Raw genomic sequence first — 27,720 nt, forward strand, 5'->3', positions numbered from 1 at the left:
CCTTAGTCTTGTGGAATCTAAAAATGTGTGCTTTTACCAGCAGGGTATAGAATAAATACAAAGTAATCTGAAAATGCTGTATTAAGCAGAAGAAAGGTCCTCTTTTTTTTCAGAATGTTAAAACAGCATTGGGTACCTATACAAAAATTGCTGTAAAGAGTATCAATGGCAATATTATTATTGAAAAATAAATACCTCTTGTGTATATAGCTAAGATAAATCTTTTAGATAAATTAGTAATCCTGAAACTTTCCAGTATCTTAATGTGCTTTTGCCATTAAGATATAGAGTACAGATTATAGAGTACATCACTTTGCACTGGAAACTGCTGTTCAAGTTGTCCTTCACCTTTATCTTAGTTACTGGTTTGTCAATCATATTTTCTTTGTGTAATTTCTTTTTAAAAATTTCCATCATTCCTCACAAAGAGAGGAGTCTTTACTTTCTGTATCTATTTATACAATCAAATTTCAAAACAGCAACAAACTCTTTTGCAATAAGTCCTTTCTCACACTGATGTGGTTTACAATAGGTGATACATAATTAAAACTACGTGCTGACATAGTCAATGAAGAGCAGAACCTGCCCAAGAGTAAGGGAGATTAAGGTTTTTCTGTCTTATAATCACTGCTGCTGAAGCAGAAAAGTACATCATTATTCTAAAAACTTTGAGTCAGGATCCATAAAAAAATTGTTGCTGTCTCCTTAGAAAACAGGATATGAGAACAGAAATAAAAGCCAAAATTAGCCATATTATTTAGTTGTGTCTCTTCCCCCTGATTTTAGACACTTATAAGAGCTTAAATTGCCAAAACTGAATTGCAGAATGGAATTGAAATCTAGATCACCTCAACATTCCTGATAAATTTCAATAATTCACACTATGTAATTAGCAGCTTCTGATTACCAGCGTCTTTTACTGATTTGTGCTTTCTTTTTCCCAAGGAAACAAGGCTTTTGTTATCTGTGTCTGAGTTACCTAAGGATTTGAAGTTGTTGCTGACACAGAGCAAAGGGAAAAGGGAAGCAAATTTTAGGAAATTACATGACATTGACTGATCAGCTCTTTCTGGCATTGAAGAGCCTGGAAAGAACCACCTTTGGTATCCTGGGTGTGTGAAATACTGGTGGAGCAGGGTACCTAGCAGAGCATCTTAATCTTGTCACCTGAGACTAGACCAAATTTGTAGTTATGACCTCAACAACCCAAGAAATAAGGAAAATCTAGTGGGATATAGTTCTTTCCAAGAGCCTCTAAGATACAACTACACAGCCATGAGTTTTGATGAGAGTACACTAAAATCAATGTGTGTCACTCTGGTGCCTTCTGTGACTTACACTGGCTGGCTTTGACAAAATCTTGCTCAATAGTAAGAAAATGTGGTGCCCTAGCTACCAAAAACTCCAAAGTAATGGCTGCTACCAGTCAAGAGATGTTTTGTTTGCACCATGTCTCTTAGTCTGCAATAGACTTTAAAAGAGTAGTTGCAAATACCATAATTTTCATCTTAATTCAGGTTTCCAGTGGCTCATAGTATGAAAAAAAAAGCAAAACCTGAAATTATAGGTCTTTACCAACCAAAATTTTTCTATTATTATGCATTTATATTGTTCCTACCTGTTTTTATTTACCAGTCTAAGGCATCAGTACTTTAAATAAACCTTCAGAGAACAAATATTTGACAAAGAGTTGTCAAAAGAATGAAAATCCGACCTGTGGCTTGTAATTCCTATGAATGCCTCTGTTTAGCAGATTTGTCATCATGGTATTTACACAAAATTTTGTGGGTGCATAATTTTTGTTATTCTTATTAAAGTAAACCCAAAAAGAAAGTATTTTACTGCGTTTAAATTGCAATCTTGAATTTTCTTTATTTAGACAAAAGAATCTATTCTCTTTTTGATACTAGTCTGTATTCATTTGGTCTTTGTTTTAACAAAACATTCTAACATATAGGGACACATTGCTTTTAGACAGAATTGCCATTTTTTAAAAGATAATTGTCACAAATGTAGTTTCTTTCTGCAGGATAATGGCTCTCCTGAAGAACATGCCGTTTATGTTTGGGACCATTTTATTTCCCAGTCAGCTGCAGAGAACGTGTTTTTTGTTGCTCACAGTTATGGTGGACTTGCCTTTGTAGCGTTGGTAAGTGTGAATTCTCAATTACCTTCTTTCCTGAAGACTGTCACAGATTTTCTACATTCTTTCATCACCTTCTTGAAAGTAGCCAGGTAGAAACAACTGAACCAGTGGTCATCTACAGGGTGGTCAGGATTTCTTTGCAACCATAAGGTCGCTGAATCTTCTCTGGTTTTGAGATAGAGAGTAAAGTGCCAAATGTGCATGAACCTTAAAGAATGTGGGGAAACAGAACTCACTGTATCCTTCTTGTACAGACTTTGCTCTGAAAGGTACCAGTCTTTGCTGTGGGGCAGAAAGACCTGTGGACAACATGAGACTAAGGACATTTTTAAAATGAAGTCACAGTAACAAATTCAGCTTTTTGTATATAGATTGGAACTGAATGTGCAGGGAAATTTGGCAGTTTTATTCAGTTTTTGCACTTTTTCTACAAAAGTCTGCAGAACTTGCTGGAAAGTCTTCTGTTTTCCCATTTATTAGGCTCTGCAGTGATATAAGGTGGGAAAAACTTCGCTCAGTGTAAAGCTGCTCTACATCTGGTGCTGAGACTGCTGAACATCTAGTCTTTTTGTCCATCTTTCACTCTTTTCTCTTAAGGTAGATCTCTCGACCCCATCTGGTATACCAAGCTGCCTGTTACACTTGTGTACAGTTCTGTCAGTGTAGCTGCAGTCTCCTCATGTGATTTTAAGACAGCAGTGTAATCAGAATGTGTTTTATTGAAGAAAACTACAAAAAGGTTTGGCAGTTTATCCTGTTTTATAGTTTGTCCTGTTTATCACGGAAAGGTAAATTGCAGAACATTACAACTGTTTTATAGACACAGGAAACAGCAGACATATATGTACATCTTTTGTCTACAACACATTCGTTTAATCTAGATGAAAGCTGATTAAGGTGTTTCCTGCCTGAACATAAGATGAATGCCTTAGTTTAGATCAAGCTCACATGAGCATATTGGTTAAGCATGCATGAGTTTGCTGGTTTTAGTCTTCTGCTGCTCCAAGCAGCATAAGACTAAAACCACAATCTAGATGATGGCCACTGGTATTATTTTAAAATTGAGATTTTAAGACTTGAGATTTTCCTAACCCCCTTTTTTTATTGTTGAAATTAATGCCATTTTCATTTTTTCTGAGGTTCTGTAAGAGTATGTGCAAAATGACGTGTACAGGTTTCAGACTTGAGAAACATTTAGTTTTCCTGATATGAAGATCGTGTGAGAATTGATCATTTTTCACAGATATTTTATTATCTGCTCAATAAAAAGCCTCAAAATTGAATTTTTAATAGACCTTGAGGGTGAATAACTCCTTCTGTAACCACATCTTTGGGCAAAAGATGTGTGGCATTGCATGTGCCAGTTGCTCTTGAGATGTCATGAACGTTAGGAAGCAATTGTTCTGTCTTGGTGTTCCTGAGTTGTAATTTTCAGCTGCTCTGAGTTTAAAACCAGGTTATTCTGGTATAACTTGTGGTCCAAAGTAAAGCTTTGGCAGAATTTCTGTAGGTTTTGTAAAGCCACATTGTTTGGGTCACCAGATGCCCAGAGATACATGCATGTAGCAGAGGAATAAGAATCTAGTGGAGACTTTTCTCAGTGTTTCCTAAACAGAATGATGACTTGAGGGAGGCTTGGAGGGTTTTTCATCACATTTCAGTCAATGTCTTGAGGTGGCCTGGGTAACAGATGACCAAGGTGTCATTCCCATTTTGCCTGTTCCTCTTGTCACACTGGTGGATATTTCTTCACTTTTGTCCTACTATAATATGAATCACTCTGATGTTTTGGAACAAGACTTGACTTCTGACCTTGGGACTTCCAGGGTCAGGGTGCTCAGGGCCTGTGAAATTGTCACAAGCCGAGCGAAAATTTTTATCAATCACAGGAAGCAACCAGTAAGTAAGAAGTTAAAAAGGACCTTTGTCAGAAAAACAAGGTGGTCTCAGTAAGTGTCAGCTTCTGTAGTCTGCTGTCTCTGCAGGAGATGCATGCCTGAGAGGAAGAATATAATGCATATCCATTGACACATCACATATCTGTCAAGCAAAACTGGGCCTGAAATGTATTTTTAATGTAACCCAATATTTTTCTAAAAAATCAAAGGGTATTAACACCTGGTTTAGACAGAGGTAGTTCTGAGTTCTACCAAAAGCAGTTTTGATTAAATAATTCATACACTGAAGGACATATCATTGAAATAAACCCTGAACTATTTCATCACAGTGTTAATTTGTACGGTTTTATTTTGTTATCATCTCCTTTCGCTTAAACTTGATATCCATACAGCACTTAGTGATTGCAGTGAGCTCCAAAAAGAAATGGAGCAGCTGATGGGCAATTACTGTCTTATGACAAATACATTTTCGATCGTTTCACTTTCTTCTCTGATTCATGTGGGGGTGATGATGAGGTTGATAGAGCAGCTACACCATATAGCAACTGTACCACCTCTACACTTCCTTTGAAAGTTTTTGGGTTAACTGATTCATGAAGTTATAGGTTACAGTTGTTATGGAGACCTGTTGCACAGCTGCTCCTTCTGCATCCATGTCACTTACTGGAGAGCAGTGTGAAGCATATGGCTTTAATTTGGAGTGGAGGTTTCTGCCTCAGCCCTCTGAATTTTATTTTGCCTGCCAGGAAAAAAACTAGCAAAAATATTTGTGTTTTCAATTAATATCTTCTGAGTCAACTTTCCATGTTCAAAGCTGCAAGGTCTGTCATGAACGATGGCTTGCAGTCATCTCAGCCACAGCTTGCCACTTCATCATGGTGCAAGGCTCTTGGTGAAAATGAAATGTTCTGGCATTAAACAGGAAAAACCCATGAAAGCTGATATTAAACAAAGTCTTGCTCCTGGACGTTCATGCCATTGTGTGGGAGAAGCTGCTCACCCAGGAAAAGGCAGAGAACACTACTCACCCAGGTGCTCCTTTGTCTGAAGCTGCTGAGGGAGGTGGCATAGGAAAGGCAATGCTGTTCTGCCTTATCCCTAGATTGGCATGCACTTTGTTGGGAAACAGGAAATGAAAGAGAGCAAATAGGACCATAACATACAAAATTGGTATGAAAGGAGGATAATTTTTATTTACAGTACTTTGGTGGACAATGTTTGTTCTTCATTCCAAATTTCTTCTCACCATAAAAATGAGGCTGTGTTTTGGAAATCCTTCATTAAACAAACAAGTAAAGCTTGGCTGCAATTTTCAAATACATGCCACATCAAGTAAAAACTTTATTGATCTTTGCAGCTTTTTGATCAACATTTTCTCATGTCTGTGATTGTAGGATATTAAGGGTAAGTCTGCAATACCATGCTCAAATACACAGAAACTGTTACCCAGTTACTGCAACAGAGGCACACATTTTCTGTACCTTGTTGTGTCATAGATTACTATGGGAATAATTGAAAGTGATTAAAATATGTGGGAAATAAAGTTTCACCAATGAATATGTTAAGTTTTATTGCTCTGTTGTTTATAGGTTGAATTACAAATGCTAAATCATAAGCCATATGTTAGAATGTATCTTCATATTTAGTAATTAAAACTTTGTGTAATTGTGGTTTGAAATTAAATGTGCATGTGATAATATCTACACGTAAATTACTTTTTGAATGCACAGCACTAAAATAATTGTTGGGTCATTGTGTTTTTATAATTGCTAATTACTGATTTTGAAAAACTCAAGCCATGATTCATGAACACATCTCAGCTTCTTAATTCTGTTATCCCCTTGCACAGTGTAGTCAGGGATTTATTTTCAGAATCAGTTTGCTTTACTTGATGGTAAATTGTGGAACTTTCCCAACTCAAAGCTTATAATAATTTTATGAAATTTAACAGAAAGTGAGAATTTCAAGCTGATGGAGTCAATTTTATATTTAGTTTACAAAAAATAAGAAGTTTCTGGTACAATGCCTCCTTTGAGTTCTTCTGCCAAATTTTGTCGCTTTACAATTATTTTGCTTTAAAAAGAATGTTTTTCCTTGTCATTGCCTGTGTGAAAGACCCACATAGAAGAATCTCTGTGGAAGATTTCTGCTGTTTGCTTCCTATATTTCTGAGAGGCTAGGCTTTGCATTTTCAATTGTTTCTGCGTAATCTTATAACTAGAGGTGTAGCTTTTTTAGTTTTAATTTTAGTTAAATGCTATCTTTTAAAAAAATAACAAATATCATGGGAATCATGACAAAATTCTGAGAATGATTAATGCTATCTCCATCTTGCATCACTCATACTGCTGTAAAAATACAAGGGAATGTAATAATTACAAGAAGGAAAGTAGGTTCATTGTCTTTAGCAGGTGTAAACTATTCACTGTGGTTCTTTTGGCTAAAATATCGGGTGTGTATATTCATAATTTGCACAAAGGTGTAGGTAAAAAGGGGGGAGAGGGTGTCTTTTTAGCGAGCTTTGTTACAATGAGAACCCTTAAAACACATTGTTCTAGTTACTGTATCCACTGTAGAGTCCTAATTCCATCAAATCTGCAAGTTTTGGCAATTTAAAATAATTTTAGGTCCGTCATTTTGAGATCCTCTCTGCAATATGCTGCCACTTCATGTTGCTGCATTGTGCTGAGTATGGCAAGGACCTGGCCCTGACTGGTGCTGATAGGTGCCCTAATAATGATGATAGACAGGCATCTGCTGAGCTACCTCCAAGTCTCTGAAGCTGCATCAGTATTTGGGCACAGGAGAAATGCAATTTAAGAAACTTAATGACTAGGCTGGGAACTTGTCATTAGTTTTTCTTTAATTTACTGAAGTCTCAGACTGAATGGTTTGTTATATTTGGCTTTTCATATACACATATAAATATATACACTTATTTTTAAATTCAGTTTGCCTGGAAAATTGATGAGTGGATACTATGGACATGCAACTCCTAATTCCTCTGGCTGATATGTTGAATCAAAATATATCTACTCATGTGTAGTAGAGAAAACATAAGATCTGTGATGGTTGTAGGAAGCATGGGAGAAAACTGGAAGTAGAGAACTGAGAAGGAAAATGTCTCAGCGACCAGGGTCCTTATTTTGAAGACAAAAGCAAAATGCCACTGTGCTTTAAAGCTTTCTGAGCATTTAACTGAAGAAAAGAAAAAAAAGAAAGGGAAGAATAAGGCACTTTAGACGTTGAATATCGGTTCGAGAGCAGTATGAGATGCTGTCTTGAGATTTATGGAGACTGGGCTTGTATGTCCAGTCTTTGGACAAGTCATCTCATCCAACCCTACCTCATTCAGATCTTAGATTTTTCTGTGTTGGACACTTAAAATAGCATGTTTTTGAGGCAGCTTTAACTTAGTGCTTATATTCAAAAGAACAATTCTGAAAGTAAAAACAAAATCTTATGTTTGGTTATATATTTCAGCTATTCTTTGTTGTCCTTCTTGGAAAAGTACTCATTCATCTGAAAAAGATAAATGAGAAATGAAGGTGGACAAGAGGAGCTAATGGAGAAACCTGTGGTAGGTTGTATAAAAAAGGGTTGGACAGGAACAGGGTCTCCAGCCTTGATGCTGATTTTTTTTAATATTCGTGTTACTGACGTGGGCACACAAATTAAGTTTGTGCTCCTGAAATTGGACTCTTCCTTTAAGTGATGAATACCACTGGTATTCAGAAGTATAATTTCTGCAGTAGAAAGTAAAGGAAATAATATAGACAGTTAGGCATTGACTGGTCATTCATCTGCATTTGTGCACAAAGAGTGATCTCATCAGCAGAGAATAGCAGTGCTGGAGAAAGCCTTGGACACTTGGCTTCATTGCCTGTGCCTGTAAGTGAATGGCCAGATAATGTACCAAGAGTCAAGATATGATATTGTGATTTGTTTCCCCTTTCTGTCCTAGGAAGGGGAGTATTAATGCTGTCCAGCATGCTGCTGTGATTCATCTGAGGTTATTTTAGACATTCGGGAAGATTAGGTCAGGCTGGAAGACATATGAGGAAGAGATGTTTGTACTCTCAATCTCAAAATATATTTTGCCCAGAACAGTGGAGGATCCTCAACCTGCTGTGACATGGTGCCAACATGGACAGGTTCTGCCTATCATAAGTACCTATGGCAATATAAGCACAGAGATAGTATACACATGTTTTAGGCTTATCAACCTTAAAACGAGCTGTTAAATTGCTAGTGCTGTTACGTTAACTTTGGTAGCTACATCTAGAAAGAGAAGGCTCAGTATCTGTTTTGTATTTGCTGCAAAAACAGAGCTTAAAAACATGGCTTGTTCAGCCTGGTAAAGGAAAGCTTAGAGGGATTGGTAGCACTCAGCAAATATATCAGGAGAATAAACAGGAGGGAGGGAGACCCTTATAAGCCAAAGAACAAATGGATTAAAACTGGTCATGAAAAAATTTAGGGTAGAATTTGGTTTCTTACCATTGGATTGGGAATTCTTGCCTGCTTGGGAAAAGGACTGGGGCAAAGCTATTGCCAAGCATGACCCACACATGGGGAGAGTTATGTGGGTAATTGGCTGAGACTGCTGGTCTTTGGTGTGACCCAGGAGTCTGTGTTCCTGTGAAAGCCATCATATGCAGGGCCATGTTTTCAGCCATGAACAATTGGACCACTTTTTGGATTAATTTGTCTGGAGTTGACACTTCTCTTGACTCGAGGCTCACTCCACTAGAGTAGGTGAGTTTTAATCAAAACCAGGTGAAACCTCTTAACACTAGTGTTTGCAAACAACTTTTTCCTTCCTCCTTATGTAGAATCATACAATCAAAGAATATGCTGAAATGGAAGGAACACATCAGGATCATCAAGTCCAACTCCTGGCCCTGCCTGCATGTGGCACCCCATGTCTCTGAGAGTATTATCCCAATGCTTTTTAAATTTTGTCAGGCTTGGTGCTGTGACCACTTGCCTGGGAGCCTATTCCATTGCCCAGCCACTTTCTGTGTGAAGAACCTTTTCCTGATACCCAAACTAAACCTCCCTCCACTGAGCTTTCTGTTATTCCCTCAGATTCTGTCACTGGTCACAAAAGTGAAGAAGTTCCTCCTCATCACCTCCTGAGGATGTTGAAGACCACAATGAAGTCTCACCCCAGTCTCCTCCAGGCTGAAAAGACCAAGTCACCACCATGCCTCATATAGCTTCCTCTCAAGGCCCTTTATCATCATCATTACATTCCTGTGGATGATCTCTAGTACCTTTATATCTTTCTTAAATTGTGTTGCCCCAGCACTGAGATGAGGCTGCCCCAGCTCACAGCAGAGTGGGACAGTCCCCTCCCTTGCCTGGCTGGCCATGCTGGGCTGATGCCCCCCAGGACACACTTCGCCCTCCTGGGTGCCATTTGCTGGCTCATGTTCAACTTGCCACTGACCAGGACCCCCAGGTCCCTTTCCATAGAGCTGCTCTTCAACTTCTTGTTCCATAGACTGCACGCACAACCAGGTTTGTCCCACTGACCTTGAATAACAGCAGTTTGGGAGCAGACTTGTTTTTGGAAACAGTGGACTCTTCTTTACTAATACTTTTTGAAATGCACAAGTTTCAGCTTGAGGTAGAAAGCAACAGGCATAGCAGATCCTGTGGTGATATTTGCAACTGTAAGGAAATTAAATGGTGGATTGAGCAAAAAATACTGAAATATGCATATCACTGTTTGCTGCACTTGATCACATTTGGCTTTTACTGATATATAAAGAAAGTGTGTGTATGTGCGTGTGTGTACATGTATATGTATTTGTATGGATATATTGCCCATTCTAACACAGAGCAGGTAAACATTTTAGGCTACTCATCCTTAATAAATATGCTGACAAGCAGACACTGGCATCATTAGTTCACTTGCTAGCATTTATTGTTGTTATCCATTTGTGTTGTAGCAATCATATAATAGTGCCTTATCCTAAAGAGCTTGCAATCTGGAAGGATACTCTAATGGGAAGAGACAGAGGAATGATGAACAATTGCAGCACAGTTCATAGCATCATAGCTGCATGTCCTTGTAAATTTTTTGGTGGTTTAGTGTAAATGCCGTGTGAAGGCATCCCCTTCTTCAGTTCATCTGAAGCCCTGCTAGCCTTGCTGTTGGTTGATAGTAGAGTATGGCAGCAGTAAATGCTGCCTGCATTTCCCAGTTCCAAAGCAGACATGTTTTGAAAATTTATACCTCCTTGTTACCTTGCACTAGGCAAGATGCTCGGCCTCATTACATTTTGCTTCCTCTTATTCATTTCCTAATCTGAAATCTCATGCTTCATTCAGTTCAGGCCATGGTCTGAGGCTAGCTATGAATATGTCCCTTCCTTCCTTCTTTCCAAAAGGAGAAGTACAATGTTTCCTGGAATTTCATACTGAATACTGAATACTCAGCAATTGCTGTTGGCATCACTCATAATTACTTCTTTATCTCATTGTACCATTCATATTTGATACCGTTCATAATTCGGCACCAAATTTGGCATGTTAATTATGAAATAAACTAAGAATTGGATATGAGTAAAAGTTAGGATTACTTGGAAATACATGTTTGTAGTCTATGGGATTTGGTAGTCAAAGGCACAGCACTTTCTGCATTTCTTTGCAGAAATTTTTCTAGAGTTATACCATCTCACTAGTTTCATATTTTTATAACCTCTTTGCACATTTTAAAATCCATACATTACACAGTGAACATTTAGGTTTCTGCCTGAGGAGTTTTGTAATTTTTAGCAATTGTTCCCATAGTTTCATCCACTTGTTCTTTTGTAGTTCAGCTTGTATAACTAGGTGTTCTATTTTTTTTTAAGTTTTATTTTTTATGCCTATCTGAATTAAGTTCTATTTGTCAACATTTCTTAGGCAGTATGCTGAGAATTGAACTCAGTATTCTGGGTGCAGTTAGCATAATTAGCTCGGGGTGAACTTCAGTATCTTTGTTCTGCTGTGCAGCATTTTGGTCAATGCAACCTCAGTGGTACTGAATTATTTTTTTCCTAAAGTTTTTTTGAATTTGGTACCTGCTAATATTCATGTATCCCTCAAAGTGTTGCAGTGCTCTCCATTTTCTTTTCCCCAGTGATACTGAATGTACTAAATGTGAATGTAGTAAATTATTTCCTCCCAACACCCCCTCAAACAATGCTATCTCACAGTCTTCCTAATTAAATCTAGCTGTGTTGTGGCCCTTGTTGCACAGGATGACAAACTGGATTGTCATAACAATCCCTTTTGTGCTACAGGTCTGTGAATCTTGGAAGCTTGTTTTATATTTCTTTCATGCCTTACTTCTCTTGGCAGTTTCTCCCACTTTAATGTCACCTGCAAATTCAATTAATTCCACATAATTAATGAAGATGTTAAATAAAACCATATTTGGCATCTATCCCTATATCTGGCTAGAAATTTCCTTCTGCCTCACTAAATTCCTTTGTATTATTTTCCTTTCCTCCATTGTTTCCACTGTTTTAAATTCTGCAAGATAATACCTTATCAGTCAGTTTATTTTTCATTTCAAATTCCAGCTTTGGAGGAAAAAAAAAAAAGCCAAAGCACAGTACCATATTCAAAGAAAATGTTACTCATCCTTTCAGCTGTTTGCAGATAAACTTCATCCCTTGAGCCTTTCAAAACTGATGAGCAGCATCTCTGTGCAACCATCTCCTTAAATTGTGTACACTGTTGATTGTGATATTAATTTGAGAAACCAGGACAACTGATTTTCCTTAATTTCTTCCCTGGCTATTTATTTCCTCACTGGTTGCAGAAACTTCCCAGAAGTGAAAAGTTCCACAGAGGTGTTTGCTGTATGAACCATCTCACACTCATCAGAGCTCTTCAAGACACAGGGGAAATTCGTCAATAGTAACAAGAGATGTGTCTTCTGTTCCGAACCTCTTAAGTACCTGATAGTGCACAGTTTTGCCTTATCACCATTCTTTTTATTGAAACTGATTCAGTTCATCTCTTTTTCGGCTCTCAGAGGTGAACTCCTGAGGGGCTGGTACATATGCTGCCCTGCTGCGTCAATAATAAGTCACATCTCCTATTATCCCTGACAGACTTACTAGCTTTTCACCCTATCCAGGTTGATGATCTTCAGACTTTGCCTTCTTAATCTTATATGAATGTGCATCTTGCTTTTTTTTTTTTTTTTTTAATCTAACCTACCTGTTTCTAGTTCTTGCCAGGAGGTGCCTCTTTTTTGGTGTGCTGTGTTGCATCAGGAGAGGAAAATGAAATTTGTAGAACATTATTTTATGTGGATGTGGTCATTGCATCTGGCTCTGCATTGATATGGCTGTAGAGTCAAATGATTGAGTCTGTTGGTTGTGGGATTCTTTTCCTGGCATTTACAGTATGAAAAAAACTGGCATTTTATGAAACTTCATGTTGTTATATCTCTAGATTGGTTTGGAGAGCAGCACAATACTAAAGATTCTACATGTCACAGTCTAAAGGCATACAGTTCTTTTTGAATGTATATAGGAAGACTAATAAAAAGATTATGAGTTTATATTTGTTTATACAATGATAGATGTGGAATGTCACATATAGCATGCACTATGTTACAAGTTTTGTGGTGAATTGAGATTATTCCATCTGAAACATTAAACTGTTCTAAATTCTGGCATTTGTTTTCTTTTAATGGAACAAAACATTTAAGAAAGGAAGTTGTTTCAATATTATTTCATATATTTTCCCATTTCTGTGACGTTATACCATTAAGACCACACAAATATATTATGTTAATGTTAATTTAAATGGCAAGTATACTGAAAAGTATATGTATGGCTTTTGCATGGAATAGTAGAGATTTTATAAAACTTTAAAACCCAGTTTAGTAGATAAATCAGAGGAACTGCAAGTTCATAATATATTAGGCATTGCAAACCCAGGTGGAGTTAAAGGAATGCAAACATACTTTGGTAGAGGGAGCTCCCAAACTGTGGTACCATAAAAAGCAGCTGGAATTTTCATTTTATCCTAGAACTTTCTTTAATCTAGTCAAGATATGTTAGATAGCTGTTTCTGAATATTAGTGAAACATTTTAATATTAATAATACTATGACTACCAATCATTAAATGTTAAAATTATCTTATTTAAGGGCTTTGATTGAATATTATAAAAAACCAAGATACTAGTAAATTTTGCACATATATTAATTGAGAAAATTGTGCTTTTAGTGTTGCAGGATAGAACTGAGATTTTAATGCAATGTGTCAAAATGCAGGAGTAAAATTGCCTCATAAGCACCTGAAAAATAAATAGTTTAATTAGTTATTTTTCTCTTTTCCGTTTCTAAGGCAAATTAAGTCTAATAATGAATCTCAGTATCCTGCAGTATTAGGATAGAAAGAGCATGAGGTTTTTACCTCATGAGTTTTACCTTGATTAAGCTGAGGCATTTTGTTTGCTTGTCAGTATCTGTATTATATTTTATCTTAAAGTGGCTTGAGACATGTGACAGGAGTAATATGTCTTAAAAAAACTCAAAACAAAATAACCCCTCCACCCCCCTCTCAGTCCCTACCCCTGTGGGCACATAACTGCCAGTGTTTTACAAGATGTAAAGTACAGCAATTATATTATCTCATCCTTTAAAAAAAGGGCATTGTTAATTTAACCCTCAGTAATCTTATTTCACCTCACCACCATTGCAGTCTACAGCCAGCAGACTTTTTGTCTTGAACCAGCTGTTGAAAGTAACCTAGTTTAAAGAGTTCACTGCTGAATGTGAGGGATTCATCATTATATATTTACTGTCTGAGGCTGATACAGCTGTAAGGTTTTTCAGATGCCATTGATCCATTGCGCATGTTCCCTCCCTGGGTTGCAGGACGTGCTTCTATTTGCATAAGGCCCTGGGCAAGGTTCTTTCTTGCATTGATTGGCCTGTCCAAGGGAGCCTGATGTGCTCCTGCATTGATCACCCTGTCTTTTCTTGGAAGGCAGTGTTACACCGAGTTCATCTCAAACATTCTAGGGAAAACTCTGCTGCAGATGTCCCAGTTTTATTCAGATGTCCTTTAAGTGTAGTCCTTCCCTTTTTTCCTTTTCCAGGATAACTTGCTTTGGTTTGGTTTCGGGTTGTTTTTTTTCCACTTAATTTAAATGTGTTTCTTCAGTTTTAGTGAAGCATAGACCAGAGTGTACTGAAAAACTATATTACACTTACACCAATTATTCAGTGCTGTGTTTTTTTTCTTTAAAATAATGCCTATAGCTTCCAGCAAAAATCAAAACTATTCTGTCTTCAAAGAGTTCACAGTTATAACAGGAGAATTAATCTAAGAATGTGTGTGCTGGTGTCTTAGCTTAGATTAATATTGTCAGTTTGTAACTTGTATGATTTGTACAGAATTTTCTTCAGTGCTAGAAAAATAGTTCTAAAATGGCACCTTCAGCATAAAACAGTGTTTGGATTTTAGTTTTCTAGAGGCATACTCCAAAATGGATCATGCAGGTAAACTGCTGAGCACACCAGAGAGGACAAATATTTCCCTACAGGGTCATGGTTTGCCAACATTGTGTGTTGGTGGATATCTTTCCAAATGCAGGTTAAGCAGCTGAGTTCTTGACTTGCCCTATTTGGGGATAGAGCTTTTCAACGTCTGATACAATAATAACCCATAATCAGGAGCCATGAAATCTACTGCTGCAATTTCTGAAAGCCACATATTTGCCTACAAGCCTAATTATAAGCAAGGTGCCTGTTACTATTGGCTACCAAAGTAATTTCTGCGGTCAGAAAATGGTTTTATGCATCTGTGTTCCTGTAGGTAAGGTGAAATGTGGCTATACTCAAAGGGTGGCTCATATTTAATGAATAAGCTGACCTATGAACTTTACCGAGCACATGACAGTACTGCATGTCAGTGAAAAACAAAATACTGTGAAAGAGTTCCTCTCCTGTAAAGGACCAGAACAAAGAACATCACAGAGACGTTCCTTGATTACTTTTAGAAAATTTCCTCTGCATATTTTTGTGGATTTTGTAGAATATTCTTTGCAATAAATAAGTATTCAGGGATACATAGCTGAAGTCATGTTAATACAGTAACATAAACTGTTCAAGCTTCTTTTTTTTATTGCTTGAATAATAGTTTCGTGACTTCCACTGTAGCAATAATCTTTCATATTGCATTGTGATACTCTGGCCTAGGGAACATATTTCTTTGGTCATTTCATAAAACAAAACTCAGATAAGTATAATTCAGGTAGCATATATGAAATTTCATCTTCATTATCATGCAAATGTGGTGAGAATGTAACATTTCCCAGGATGTCATTTGACTATTAGGATCTTTAGAAAATGGTCTCTCAAAGCCACAAAGCTAATGTTCCAGAAGAAAGCAATATAATACCTAAAAATTGTCTATCCTTATTCTATATGAATAATAAATGCAGTAGGACAAGCCATTATCAAAATCACAAAAGAATATGTTGACCTATTGTGGAACAAGTATCTTTTTTGATTTTTGCATCAATGATGATTTTTGAGCTTTCCATAGCATAGAGGATGAACATGCAAATAATAAATTTCAAAAAACTGCTGGGAAAAAAGTAGTAGGATCATAACTGGAAATCTGATCTATTTTGTTTCAGTACATAAATTGTATCTGTGGGTATTTATGCTGATATATATTTTGTTATACATAATGATATCCTTTGCAAGTGTTGTATATTTTGTGTGTCTGTATTGTGCATGTATTTTGCAACTGCAACATTTCATTTTTCTTAAGCTTCCTTTTGCTGATATTTTACTTAATTAAGGTAGAAGATGGACATGGGCTAAATATGGATTAATCTCTTAAATGGGGAACCTGATTTTAATTCTAAAATAAAAAAAAGAGCCTGAGTATCTCGTAGCAGCCCATTATCTGTATTATTCAGTTGTTGGAAACGCTGTTCTTGTTTGTGTGTGTGAACTATGCAGGGCATCAAGACTTAAAAAAAATTCTAGTAGCAAAGACATCTTTTACAAGCAGTTTCAGTTTTGAAAGAAAAAGACTAGGACATGATTATTTATAATTAAATTAAAATGAAGAAAAGAAATCTAATCTCTTACTTCAGGCAAAAATCGTCTCTGGGAAGAAAATGTATCCATAGTACGCATTGTGCTGTTAAACAAAGTGGATGCCTTAGAAAAAACATGATGAAGATATATGTAGATACTCCCGTACTTTCAGATACCCTCTGTAGATGTTGTAGAGTATGCTTTTTCTCAGCAGATATTTGCAGCCCCAAGTGATGATCTGGATGTGTTGAAAGTGTTTTGAAAGAGTTTTAATAATTGCTTGATTGCTCGGCATCAGGAATGCAAGCGAGTCTTCGTACTCAGTCTGAGTAAAATAGAACGGCACAATGTAAAAAACTGTATTTTAAAATTTTCCTGTTTTCCTCAACAAAAAGTGACAATTTTCTGATGCTGGGCTGATAAAGAATGAAATTTCAGAGTCTGTGGTGATTTCAAACTCTGTGTGTTTGTCTCAGTTTGGGTGGGATTTTTTGAGGCTTGGGGGGGGGGGCCGGGTGGGTTATTTGTTGTTGTTGTTTTGTGGGTTTTTTGGTGTATTTGTTTCTTTGTTTGTTTTCACTTCTGGAAAAATTACAGAAGATATTTGAAGTGTCATTTCTCTCCCATGCCACTGGGATATTTTCATTTTACAAGCACATTACTGAAGTTAAGAGGTAGTTCTGTGCTGTTTTGCTAGAGAGACATTTTTAAAGTCCAGGTACTTCTTATGTGACAGAAACCATATACCAATTAAAATCTTTTCTACTGCTTCATCCCTACCTACATGAATGATGCATATGTGGCATCTCCCCTCCTTTTAAAACCTCTTGATGATCTAACTGGCACACTTCCATCACTCATGAGATACTCTTTAAGTGCATTTTATAGAAGACATTGAACTTTGTTTATGCTTAATTTTTTGAGGTAAAATGAGGTGCTTAAACAACAAAAACTTAATCAAGAACTCCTTGACACTTTTAATCTGGTGCAGCAGTCAGAGGACGAAATTGATAGAGCCTCCCTGTCTCACTCCAGAAATGCTAATTTTCTTCATATTCTTATTTTGAGGAGAGGCTGCTTTGAGCATGATACAGACTGCTTACGACCAGATTTAGTGGGGTCACAGTTTTAGCCCTACTTATTGCTGAAAGGGTAACGGGTATTGGTGTGCCTAACAATAGTGCATGATAAAGGCAAAACAATTAGAATCATCCTGCTCTACAGACTCTCATGTTGCTTCCTAGCACCCATTTTTCCAGGAAAAAAAACCCAAAGCAGTTGTCCTATTTAAGTAGATTTTAATTCTGTTTTTGGCTGAGCAAAACTGATTTTTATCAAATTACATAGAAAATAATAATATTTTATTATTGGCATTGCTTTGAATTGCTCTTCTTTTATATATACTCAATACTTTTTTTATATTTTGCTGTATTCTTCTAAGTAAAACCTAAGTAAAGTTTTAACTCTAATTCTGAAGCAAGTGCTACAGGAAAAAAGAAATTTGAAATTTCAATGTCACTGTATTTGGTAGATTCACATGAATTGTAGAAAAGCGTAGCAAGTCTATAGTTTGTAACTGCACAAAATTAAATTTAGTTATATAATGTACATTCCTTAGGGTATCTTACATTGAATTTAAAAAAATTTTTTAATTCTTCTCTTCCATACAGACTAATAACTTTTTGAAAGAAGTATTTCAGAATCAGGTAGTTCAAGTAACACATCTTATAGGGAAAAGCATCTTGCCTGCATTCAGTAAGCCAAATGCATACATGCCACAGTGTGCTGTTCTGTTGTCTCCGTGCATACATCTCATACAGCTCCATGCAGGATTACATGTTGTACATAGTATCGACATAAAATTTCATAATAAGTTTTAGCAGTGTAATTTTCTATAGCATCAAAGACCTATTGATGCTAGTAATACAAGAGAGAGGTGTGTTTCAGTCCTTCCCTGCTTTGCCCTGACCTCTCACATATCGACACACTCCCCTTCAATTACTCCCTTTCCACCCAGATGTATCCCAAGTGAAACTTTTCCAGCCTGTCAGCAGCAAACACTTAATGTCTGCCCTCACACAGCAGCCTGCATCCATCTCTTTCCTCCCTTTTCTAGAAAGCCAGTACACCCCAGCCACCTGCTGCAAACAGCAGAGGTGCCAAGGTCCCAAAAAAGCCTCCATTTTGATTGTAACCGTCCTTGGAGTGCAAAGATAATGAGCAATACTGAGGAGATGTCAGTCCTCAGGTTCCTCTTTTCTTTTGCTGGTGTCATTCATGCCACACAGATGCCTGTGCAAGGGTGTGCCTTGTGCATGTGCTGCCTGTCCTCAATCGAGCTGTGCATGGCTTGAGCTCTGAGTAAATAACAACTGCTTTCTTCTGCAAAATTAAGTTCTGCTGGCCAGCCTAAAGTGTAACCTCTTACCACATTTCCTGCAGCAGGTTGGCATCGTCAGGGATGAGGGATGAAGCATGCTATGGCAGGCAACTTTGTCTTTTTTTCTGTTTCTTAAAATAGCTGTTAGCATCTTTGTGTGTGGCAGGAAAATAACAAAAATTTTCTTAACATCTGTAATATCTAATTGTGTTTTTGCCTTCTGCCTCCCAAACTGTTTGGTACTGAGATGAACCATGCTGAGGTTTGGGATGGGCTCGCCAGGTGGCTGCACCACCTCCTACAAAAATATTTATTGATAAAAGCCATAGATGCAGCATCTGCTGTAAAATGCAGTTGAATTATTTCAGTTGCTATTGCTAAATTTTTCAAAATGCTAGATTACTGCTAAAATCTTCTGAGAAAAGCCTTCCAAATATTGATATTAAGCCTAAATGAGTATATTGCATTTAGAGATTTTAATGAATCTTACACAGTAGTGTTTTATCGACAGTTGTGCCCTAATGATCTTTTAAGGTATCTAAAGATGTATGCACTGTTGTTCTGAACCTTGTTTTTCCAAACATTTGTCTCTTGAACTAATACATATTTTCTGCCTTCAAATTAAACAGGAATCAATTTATAATGTGTGTTGTAATCTTTTTTTAAAAGCCTAATTATGTTCATTGCTTTCTAAAATGCGAGGATTGGAATAAATGTGTATTAATGCTTTAGGTGGGAAAACAGTACAAACATCTTATGATCTGATTATATTTATAAATAGTCACTTGCACATTTTGTGCAAATGAAATTGAGCAACTGTCAGACTGCATTTTTTAATTTTTTTAATACTATCAGAAGAATTGCTTATTTGACACCTCATATAGACCTTTTTATATGTTTAAGCCTTTTTCCATGTGCCTATAACTAGTGCTGTCCTGTATTGTTCTTTTATACCTTTTGTCTTTGTTTCCGTATTTTATTGCCTATACTTTATGGATGATGAGAATACTAATGAACATATGACGCGTACCAACATTCACAAGATTAACAGAAAGCTTTCTCTTTTTGTCAAATGTTTATGCATTAAAGAAATGGAAAATTAAATAAACCCAGCATTTACTCCATTGTAATTTCAGCTTAAATATAACAACTACGAAGGTTTTGTAGAATTTTCCCATCAGAGAGAAATTTTTGAGAGTGCTGGGAGACTATATCCATAGAGTAAAGTTTGAGGTAATTTGCTAGAAGACATCGAAGTTATCTAACAAAATTGTTGATACTGGACCATAAAAAAGTCGAAATAATTTTAACCTTCAATTAACAAAAAGAGGGGATAAGGTGCCAAAACATTCATTACAGGTCTAATCATAATTTCTGATGGATTCAAAGCCGTATGGCTGTGTTCTGGCCGCTCCAGTTTAGCCGTTCAGCCCATGCTGCCTGCATTGTGTATTTAGCAGTTCCTGTAAGACATCTTCACAGGAGTGATTCTGCCGAGTTTTTGACACCCGTTGCTACTTTACACTGAAATATCTTCTCTGTCTCCTTTTTTTTTTTTTTTTCTTCTTTTTTTTCTTTTTTTTTTTTTTTTTTTTTTTTTTTCTTTTTTTTCTTCTGAGCTGCCTGTTCTTGAACATGTCGGGCTCGGCGTGGGTGCATGTGTACTTGCATACTTGTGCATATACATGGGCACAGAAGACTGAGTAAACGCGCTGGTAGCTGCACGTGTGCCGCTGTGCAGAAGTGCGGGGCGCCTTGCAGCAGCATCGCTGTGCGTGGTCCTGCCGCCGTTCAGAGCCCGCGCCGGCCCGCGCAGGGGAGGGCGATGCTCCCTCTCCCGCAGGCGGTCCCCGCGATGCTGCGGAGGGGGTGGGCGGGGGGGGGGGTGGTCTCGGCAGTCGGTGACACTAGAGGGCACTGCTTGTCCTCGGTTGCAGCTTCCTTCTGGGACATCGACCAGACTTAGGCTGAATTCCCTAATCTTACTTTAATTAACAATTGAATTCTTATTAAGTAAGTCTAGGCTGTTTAATTCGTAGTTGTTTTGCTTTTAGCCTTGTGTTAATATCATGGATGGAGTCATCAGCACTTGCAAATACATGCAGAATCAATTGTCCCATACAGTAACAATTCTATTAAAAAAAACCCAACTTGAAATGTTATTCTTGGCAAAGCCAGAAGGCTGAGTTTGCCCAGTGATGGGGTTTAGATCCCTTGCCAGCTGTGCTTCCAGCCAGCAAGTTGATGCACAGTGTTAGAAATGTGTTAGGGAGAGTCTTGACAAGTTAGGGTGATTTATTTCAGCAAAGGTCAAGAGAAAGATAAGCAGAGGATGAGAATAGGAAATTTAAAGGGTCCATCTTTGGTGTGTGTAAAAACGTGTATCATTTACACTACCCTTGGAAAATATTTCTCAGTTACAGAATACTAAATCACCTGAATTGCTACTCCGAGTCCAAATGTTTCTTCCATTTATAGGTTCATTTATTTTGGATGGAAATCATTAAAGAAGTGGAATAATCAGATTAATCGGACTAACAAAATCAGGCATCATTTCAGAAACATCAGAAAATTAATATGAAATTTAGATGTCAAAACAGTAACAACTGAGCCCAGTGACACCAGGTACTGCTGATAGCTTGCTCTTGTCCTCTGCAATTGGCAGAGCATTGTAAAAAGTGCTGTGTGCTGGCCAGGTTGGGAAATTTTCTTTCCAATGAAATTCCAACACTCCAATTCAAGAAATTAAGTCCTGTGGTTTAAAGCATTGTTCATTGCTAAGCAGTGATTTAGGATCAGGCCCTACATGACTTCTCTTTTTTTTTTTGTCTCCCTGGTGTTTAGCCTGAATGTTTCTTTCTAGTTAAGTGTTGTTGACTTTCGGTGAGTGTGTAAATTTTCTCACACCAAATATTAATAAATGTGTGGAGTTAACACCTGGATTGTCTGATCACTGGAAATTACTTGTTAGTCAAAATGATGGCTGCTTGGTATAACTAAAGGTTTTTCCACATATACGTTCTAGATTTAATACATTTGAAACATAATTATTGTCTTTAAAAGAATAAGTCATTTTCTAATAAATTTCTAAAATACTGTTCTAGCCAGAGCTCATCACCATTAAAAGGCAAGCTAGTGTAATAATAGGTTGTGTTTTGTGCAGAGTGAATTGTAAGTATTGTATTTTAGTCCCACATAATTGCTTGCAAATATTAAGGTGATTTTGAACCACTCTACTTCTGAGCAATCTCTTTGTAAACAGTGAGATGAGTATATGCATTTCTGAAAAATCCTCCTGGTAGTTATAGCACTTTCAGAGACTGCAGATTGCAGTTACTGCACTATCCAGATTCCAGAGGATAGTGTAGCATGTTTATTATAAATATGTATGTTCCCTAATTATTTCTGTATGGTCATGTAGTAAGTAGTCTAGTACACTCTGATCGCCCACCTGATGTTTAGATCGTCATTTAAGAGCAAGCATCACATAGTTCTGCTTTATCAGTTCATAAGCAAAAAGAAATTAAAAAAAAGATGTTTAATCAACAAGAGAGCAACTCTTTGCATTCACAAAATGGCAATTTGAAGTCTTATTTTGTGTGTACTAATGGTCTATAAGCAGTGAGATGCCAGAACTGCTATAATGGGATTTTCCCAGTCTTAGAAGGATTTTGCTTATGGCTATGAAAAGTTAATTTCAGATCTTGATACACTTGCATTAATTTCTGAGACATTAGCTGAGTGTAGTACAGCAAAGAAAAACACAAACACAACACCACTGTGGTGTAGCTAATTGTTTATTACCTCCAACCAAAGAAGCATCAGTAATGTGCAGGCCACAGTGTCTGCAAAAGAAAAAGAGGTTTGGAAACTGGCAGAAAAGGTCTCGCAGATTTCTTCTTGAGGGTCTTGAGAAAAGAACTGAGGAAGAAAAGAAGAAACAATAGCTTCACCATGTCCTAAAGGTGATACAAATGAGTCTTGGCGTACTTAGAAGATCCTGTTTGTTCATTAAAATACTGTTTGACAATCAAACTACAAAATGTACCAAACCTTCCTGCTTCTGGGTGAGAAAACATCTTCATGGTTGTATGATTTATGTATGAAACAAATGATTTAGATGCTTATATGCACCACACTTCAGTAATGTGTTTATATTCTGTGGAGTATTTGCTGACAAAAGGAGCGTGTTATCTCTTCCTTGCTAGTAAGGGATCTGTTGACACCACAGCTATGTAAAAACCTCTCATCAGCACCTATTTTAATCAGCAAGAACTTTACTATAAATCATTATCAAACAAAAGCATTGTGCTATGCTTTTATACCAATACTTTTTTTTTAAATTAATAGGGAAAAATAATACAGAGCTTGTGCTTGCGATGGGCTAATAAGCGTGCCCATGAGACTTTCCTTTTCAAGCACTAAATGAAAGCTTTTGCATTGCTAACAGGCTACAAAAGTTGCTTAGGTAATAAGACTCCTTTTCTCTTATCAGTAAAAAAGAAAAGGGGAGGGATGGGATGGCTCAAGGGATTGGTAATCAGATTACAAAGTCTTTCACTTCTAGGTCACTGGTTCAAATCTGCCCCCTGTTTAGTAGTGACCAAAAGCTGTTCCCATCTGATGGCTTTTCAGTAGCCTTTGTGCAATTCGTGAATGATCTATATCCAATGCCTGGTGAAAATCACTCCTAGCCATTGCTTTGGGAGTCTCAACTCAAACACTTTAAGTAGGAATAAATGATCTGCTCATGCATTGAGAGGTTTGGCGGGTTTATTTTTCAGAATAATTTTAATAAGTTAGCAGAGCAGTGCAGCTGAATTTGCACTGTAGCAGCTGCTGTGGGCTACAGCTGCCACTGTCACTTCCCACTAGCATTGTTTCTTAAAAAGTTGTTACCAGCTTACTTAAGAATTGGACTGATGTGTCTTAATTTGAACCACATGGTATAATTCCAATCTACTTTCATATTAGACTAGAATAGATAAAACCATAATTGACAAAAGAAGGAGAAGTAAAAGAAAATTACTAAATTTGTTCATCATAGAGGAAATATAGTTATTATAGTAAAATTGATTTTGACAGATAGTGTGAAAACATTTTTATTTGTGGTTCTAGTGTTGCAGTAATGCTATGAAAGCTGCAACTTCAGTGGATTTTCATGCTATATGTGAGTTAGACCACTGTGGTGTGCTCAGATAAATGTTGCAGTAACTTTATAAACTGAAAAAAAGGGAAAACATAAAATTTCCCAATACCTGAAAAGAAGTCCTTGTGAGTGGATGTTTTCTAGCATTGACCCTTAATGATGCTTACTTTCTGGTAGCTGAATAATGGGCTTATATGCTTGGCTCTTGTCAGTGTTTTGAAGCAGTATTTTCCTTAAGGTAGGGGAGTGCTAGAGGATACTTGCTATAAAGGGAATGTAATTTGTGGTTCAAATGTATGAACATTAAGTGAGGACTCTCTGCTGGATGTACATTTCTGTGGAAATCTCTGTGACAGTTTAGAGGTATGTTTATGTCCATAGGGATGCATACAACCCATTATAAAAGTATGACTGTTTCCTTAAAACCTGCCGAAGTTTTTTTCTTTTGAGACAGCAGGCATGCAACATATATGCTGCAGTAGATTTTTGCAGTAGATCTTTTTGCACAGAACAAGGTATTTCATCAAACCTAAATGATATTTCATCAATACAAGCCTCACTGAATCAAATCAATCACATCAGCCACCTCCCTCATTACTCACATAAACCTCAGTTTGCTTGTAACACCTCAACCTGGAAAATAAAATACATGTGCATGCTGAGCAGAGGTTGATGGGTACCAGCAAGTGGAATGCATATTTAGCACAGGGCCAGCACAAGTCTTTGCTCTCCCAAGAACACATCCTCAGATGCTGGGAGTCATCTGCCTAACATGCTTATAGATTCACATTGGAAAAGTCAACCAGAAGAATGCTGATAAAGTCTGTGTGCCATAATACATGTTCATAGGCATGTTTTGCAAGAATGGCTTGGGTGGGATTTGCTGCCTCTATTTTCACACTTGGCTTTCAACAGCCGAGCTAGCTGGCCTGCAAGACAATGTCATCCCCTCTGGAAACTGCAGAAATGGCAGGAAAAGAAAACCCCAGACAATGTGTTTATCATCCAAAGCACAATATTATGTCCTAATAATACACTGGTATCAGATGTCTCAGAGATCTGTGGACTTGGAACAACTGGTATGGTATCCCACTGGAAAGCACAGGCTGTCCCAACTGCTGCAGGAGCAGTGTGTCTCCATGTCCTAGCCACCAGCATGTTTTGTGGGCTGCTCACAGTGTTGGACTCAAGCTTACTTGTACCTGCATCTCTGGCCCCATTTGCCAGAGGGGCAAAGGCAGAGTGGGATCTAAGTTTAGCAGTACAAGAGGTGTGGGCAAAAAGCCCTGCCAGCTTCATGGGGCTGTTTGGTCCAGGATCACAGGATTGTAAGCCAAAGCCGTTCATTTCAGAGGTTCACTCAAAGGCAGGGGAGAAGCAAGGGAAATAATCTGCCCGCACACCTTTGCTCCATTTCCACAGAGAAGGCTGGTATTCTTCCGGTCTTTAGGTCAGGGTATGTTAGAAGTGGGCAGAACCATTATAGTTCAGCAGAATAAAGTTTGCCTGTATTTCAAGGTGGTTTTGAATTTACTCATTAGTTTAGAAAATAGTTTGGTTAAACAGACAAAACCTCCCAGCCAAGTATTTTTCCTAGTGTACTGATGCTTCTTGTGAAGTTTAAAAGGATCCCTATAAGCCATAAGTGCATGCTTGTAATTGGATGTGATTGAAAGTGATTTTGCACTGTTTGTGTTTCTAAAGAACTGATGCCCTCCATTGGTACAACCCCTCACAAAGGATGTAAAAGCCTTCAAGTTGTTGTCTCTGATGAATGGATGCATCATTCTTAACAAGCCAGTTCCTCTTCGAGGCTTGTGAATACAAAAAATACAAACACAAGATTTTAAGATAATACAAATAACTTTGGTTATTTCACCAAAGAAGGACTGTGTGTGATAAATGAGGACATTCCTACACAGACAGTTGGGAATATTCGGTGCATTTGTGCAGCATCCATTGCCCTCACAATTAGGGCACAGCACTCATTATACTAAGAAGTGGCACTGGTTTTTCTTTTGTTGACTCATCTCTGAGTGATGTCATCAGTGCTGAAGGGTGATTTGTGGTGTTTAATGAGCAGACTTTTACTGGGGCAAATGCAGAGCATTGTGCACATCACTCTTCTGGAGCATTCCTCAGAAATAAATTATATGGGCAAGCTGATGACCAGGTTGATGCAGGATGAATGAGCAGGCCAGGAGGAGGAACACAGAAATACTTCATGGCATTGAGACAGCATCCAAGACACACCCACCACATTTCTATGTCCAGGGATGCTGAGGTGGAAGTTGTATGTTGCTGAAGTGCTGTGGATCTCCAGACATGATGGAGAGCAAGTCCATGCCCCATGTCTTAGAATGGTGGAGAGTCTGAGCTTCCTTTGCCAGTAAAGCTGTGGCTGATGGCTTCTGGCATAGCACATGACCAGACACTTAATTATGAGTCTGTTCTGTACTCTAAATTGGAGGATCTTTTTCTGAATAATTTCTTTCTTTTTTTTTATATTCTGTAAAACTGTATTTTATGTAGTTATACATCCTTTGCTTCACAAAGCCCTTCAGCATATGAAGTCTCTCTATGGAGACTTGTTAGCCTTGGTGCTACTTTCCCATCTTATGAGTGGCCGGGAAACATTGTTGGATATCTGGTGGCATGTCCAGTGTCCGATAAGGAGGTCTGATTTTAAAAATCCATTATTTTTGTTGTTTTACTGCTTTTTTCAGACTTTGAAGATGTCAGTCGTATATTGGGGTTGAAACTAGATGATGTCAAAGGTTCCTTCCAACTTAAGCCATTCTATGGTTCTATGATACTGTAGTCTGCTTTGTGTAATATGGGCTTCTGCCACATATGCGCATAATTTTTTGGGGAAGGAAAATATATGTGGCAACAGCATTTTAGTGGGAAAGAAAAGGAAAGCTGCTGCTCTTCTCTTTTGGCTGCCTGCAATAAAAAAGCGCAATTTGTCATTTGTTCATCACAAGGAGAGTTACTTCCAGAAGGTTTTGTGACCTCAGAAGTTTCAGTTTACATACCTTTTTGCTTCAGAGACCTTGCCTGTGGAGAAACTTTTCGTTTTTGAAGTTACTCAGAGGTTGTAAGAGTCAAAGCTGAAGCTTCAAAGGACAGGAAGAGTGAATGTTGTCTTATCCTCTGGCTGAAGTGGAAATCGAGCTATGTTTAAATAACAAGGATGTCTGACTTCATGTCCACCAGTGAGGTGCTGAGCTTAACATTCAGTTTTTCTCATTTTCTGGTTTTGTTGTTCTTCTTCTTCTTTTTTTTTTTTTTTTTTTTTTGGGGGGGGGGTGTTTGGGTGGGGGGGGGTTGGTTTTTTTTTTTGTTAATCTGGCTTCCAAATAAACGTTAATATATAGGTTGATACGTTTGTGTGCAGGTATGATAAAACCAGGGCAATTGCTTAAATAAGTGACCAGTCTTTCTTCAGACACAGCCGACATCTCGAAATCTGTGAAGGATTTGCCCTTCTTGATGTTAAACCAGTGCCGTTCTCTCTCTAGGTCTATATAAAATTAAATACAAGGAACCTGATTATTTCCTTGAAAAATGGATCATCATGAGATTTGCATAAAACTGTAATGAGAGTTTTCCATGTACTATTCAAACAGAGGCAATGAAGAAGTAATGCCATTTTACCCTGCTGTATTTGAAACTTAATATGTAAAAACAATTATTTACTTGATTGTTTCACATTCATTTCACTAATATGATTGTTCACTTATACACTGAGTTCTTGATTTACACATTTATTGAAACATGAGAAAAATTACTTCCATAACTTACTCCAGACCATGTTTTTCATTAGATATGGACCATTACCTTTGTAATGGTATAATATCAAAGCAAAACTCCAACCTCTTGTATCATTTCATTTTCAAGCCTTGTTTATTATTAGTCGTGTTTTTGATTTTCAGGAGCAATTTATTTCAACTATTTTGTCATCTGAAAGATTTAAGATCACTGTATTCTATTTAAATTTATCTGAGTAAGAAAAATTACAAGAACCTATTATTCTGGCTTAAGGATTTTAGATGTTTTCACCCTC

The 27,720-nt window shown here is 37.4% G+C and overlaps 1 protein-coding gene across 4 annotated transcripts in view; it reads left to right on the forward strand.

Annotated features, from left to right (window-relative positions):
- The window catches only part of ARB2A (ARB2 cotranscriptional regulator A), a 173,279-nt gene that overhangs the window by 134,275 nt on the left and 11,284 nt on the right, over positions 1-27,720 (forward strand). For 3 of the 4 annotated variants that reach the window (XM_066339810.1, XM_066339811.1, XM_066339812.1), the window contains one exon: positions 2,030-2,149. In XM_066339810.1, the coding sequence (XP_066195907.1) occupies positions 2,030-2,149 (120 nt within the window). Of the gene's footprint in view, positions 1-2,029; positions 2,150-7,527; positions 7,625-9,135; positions 12,865-27,720 lie in introns of those variants that run through there. The other variant, XM_066339813.1, reaches the window with a different exon arrangement.

The sequence above is a fragment of the Sylvia atricapilla genome, chromosome Z, assembly GCF_009819655.1.
Source record: "Sylvia atricapilla isolate bSylAtr1 chromosome Z, bSylAtr1.pri, whole genome shotgun sequence".
In the NCBI taxonomy this organism is placed as follows: Eukaryota; Metazoa; Chordata; class Aves; order Passeriformes; family Sylviidae; genus Sylvia; species Sylvia atricapilla.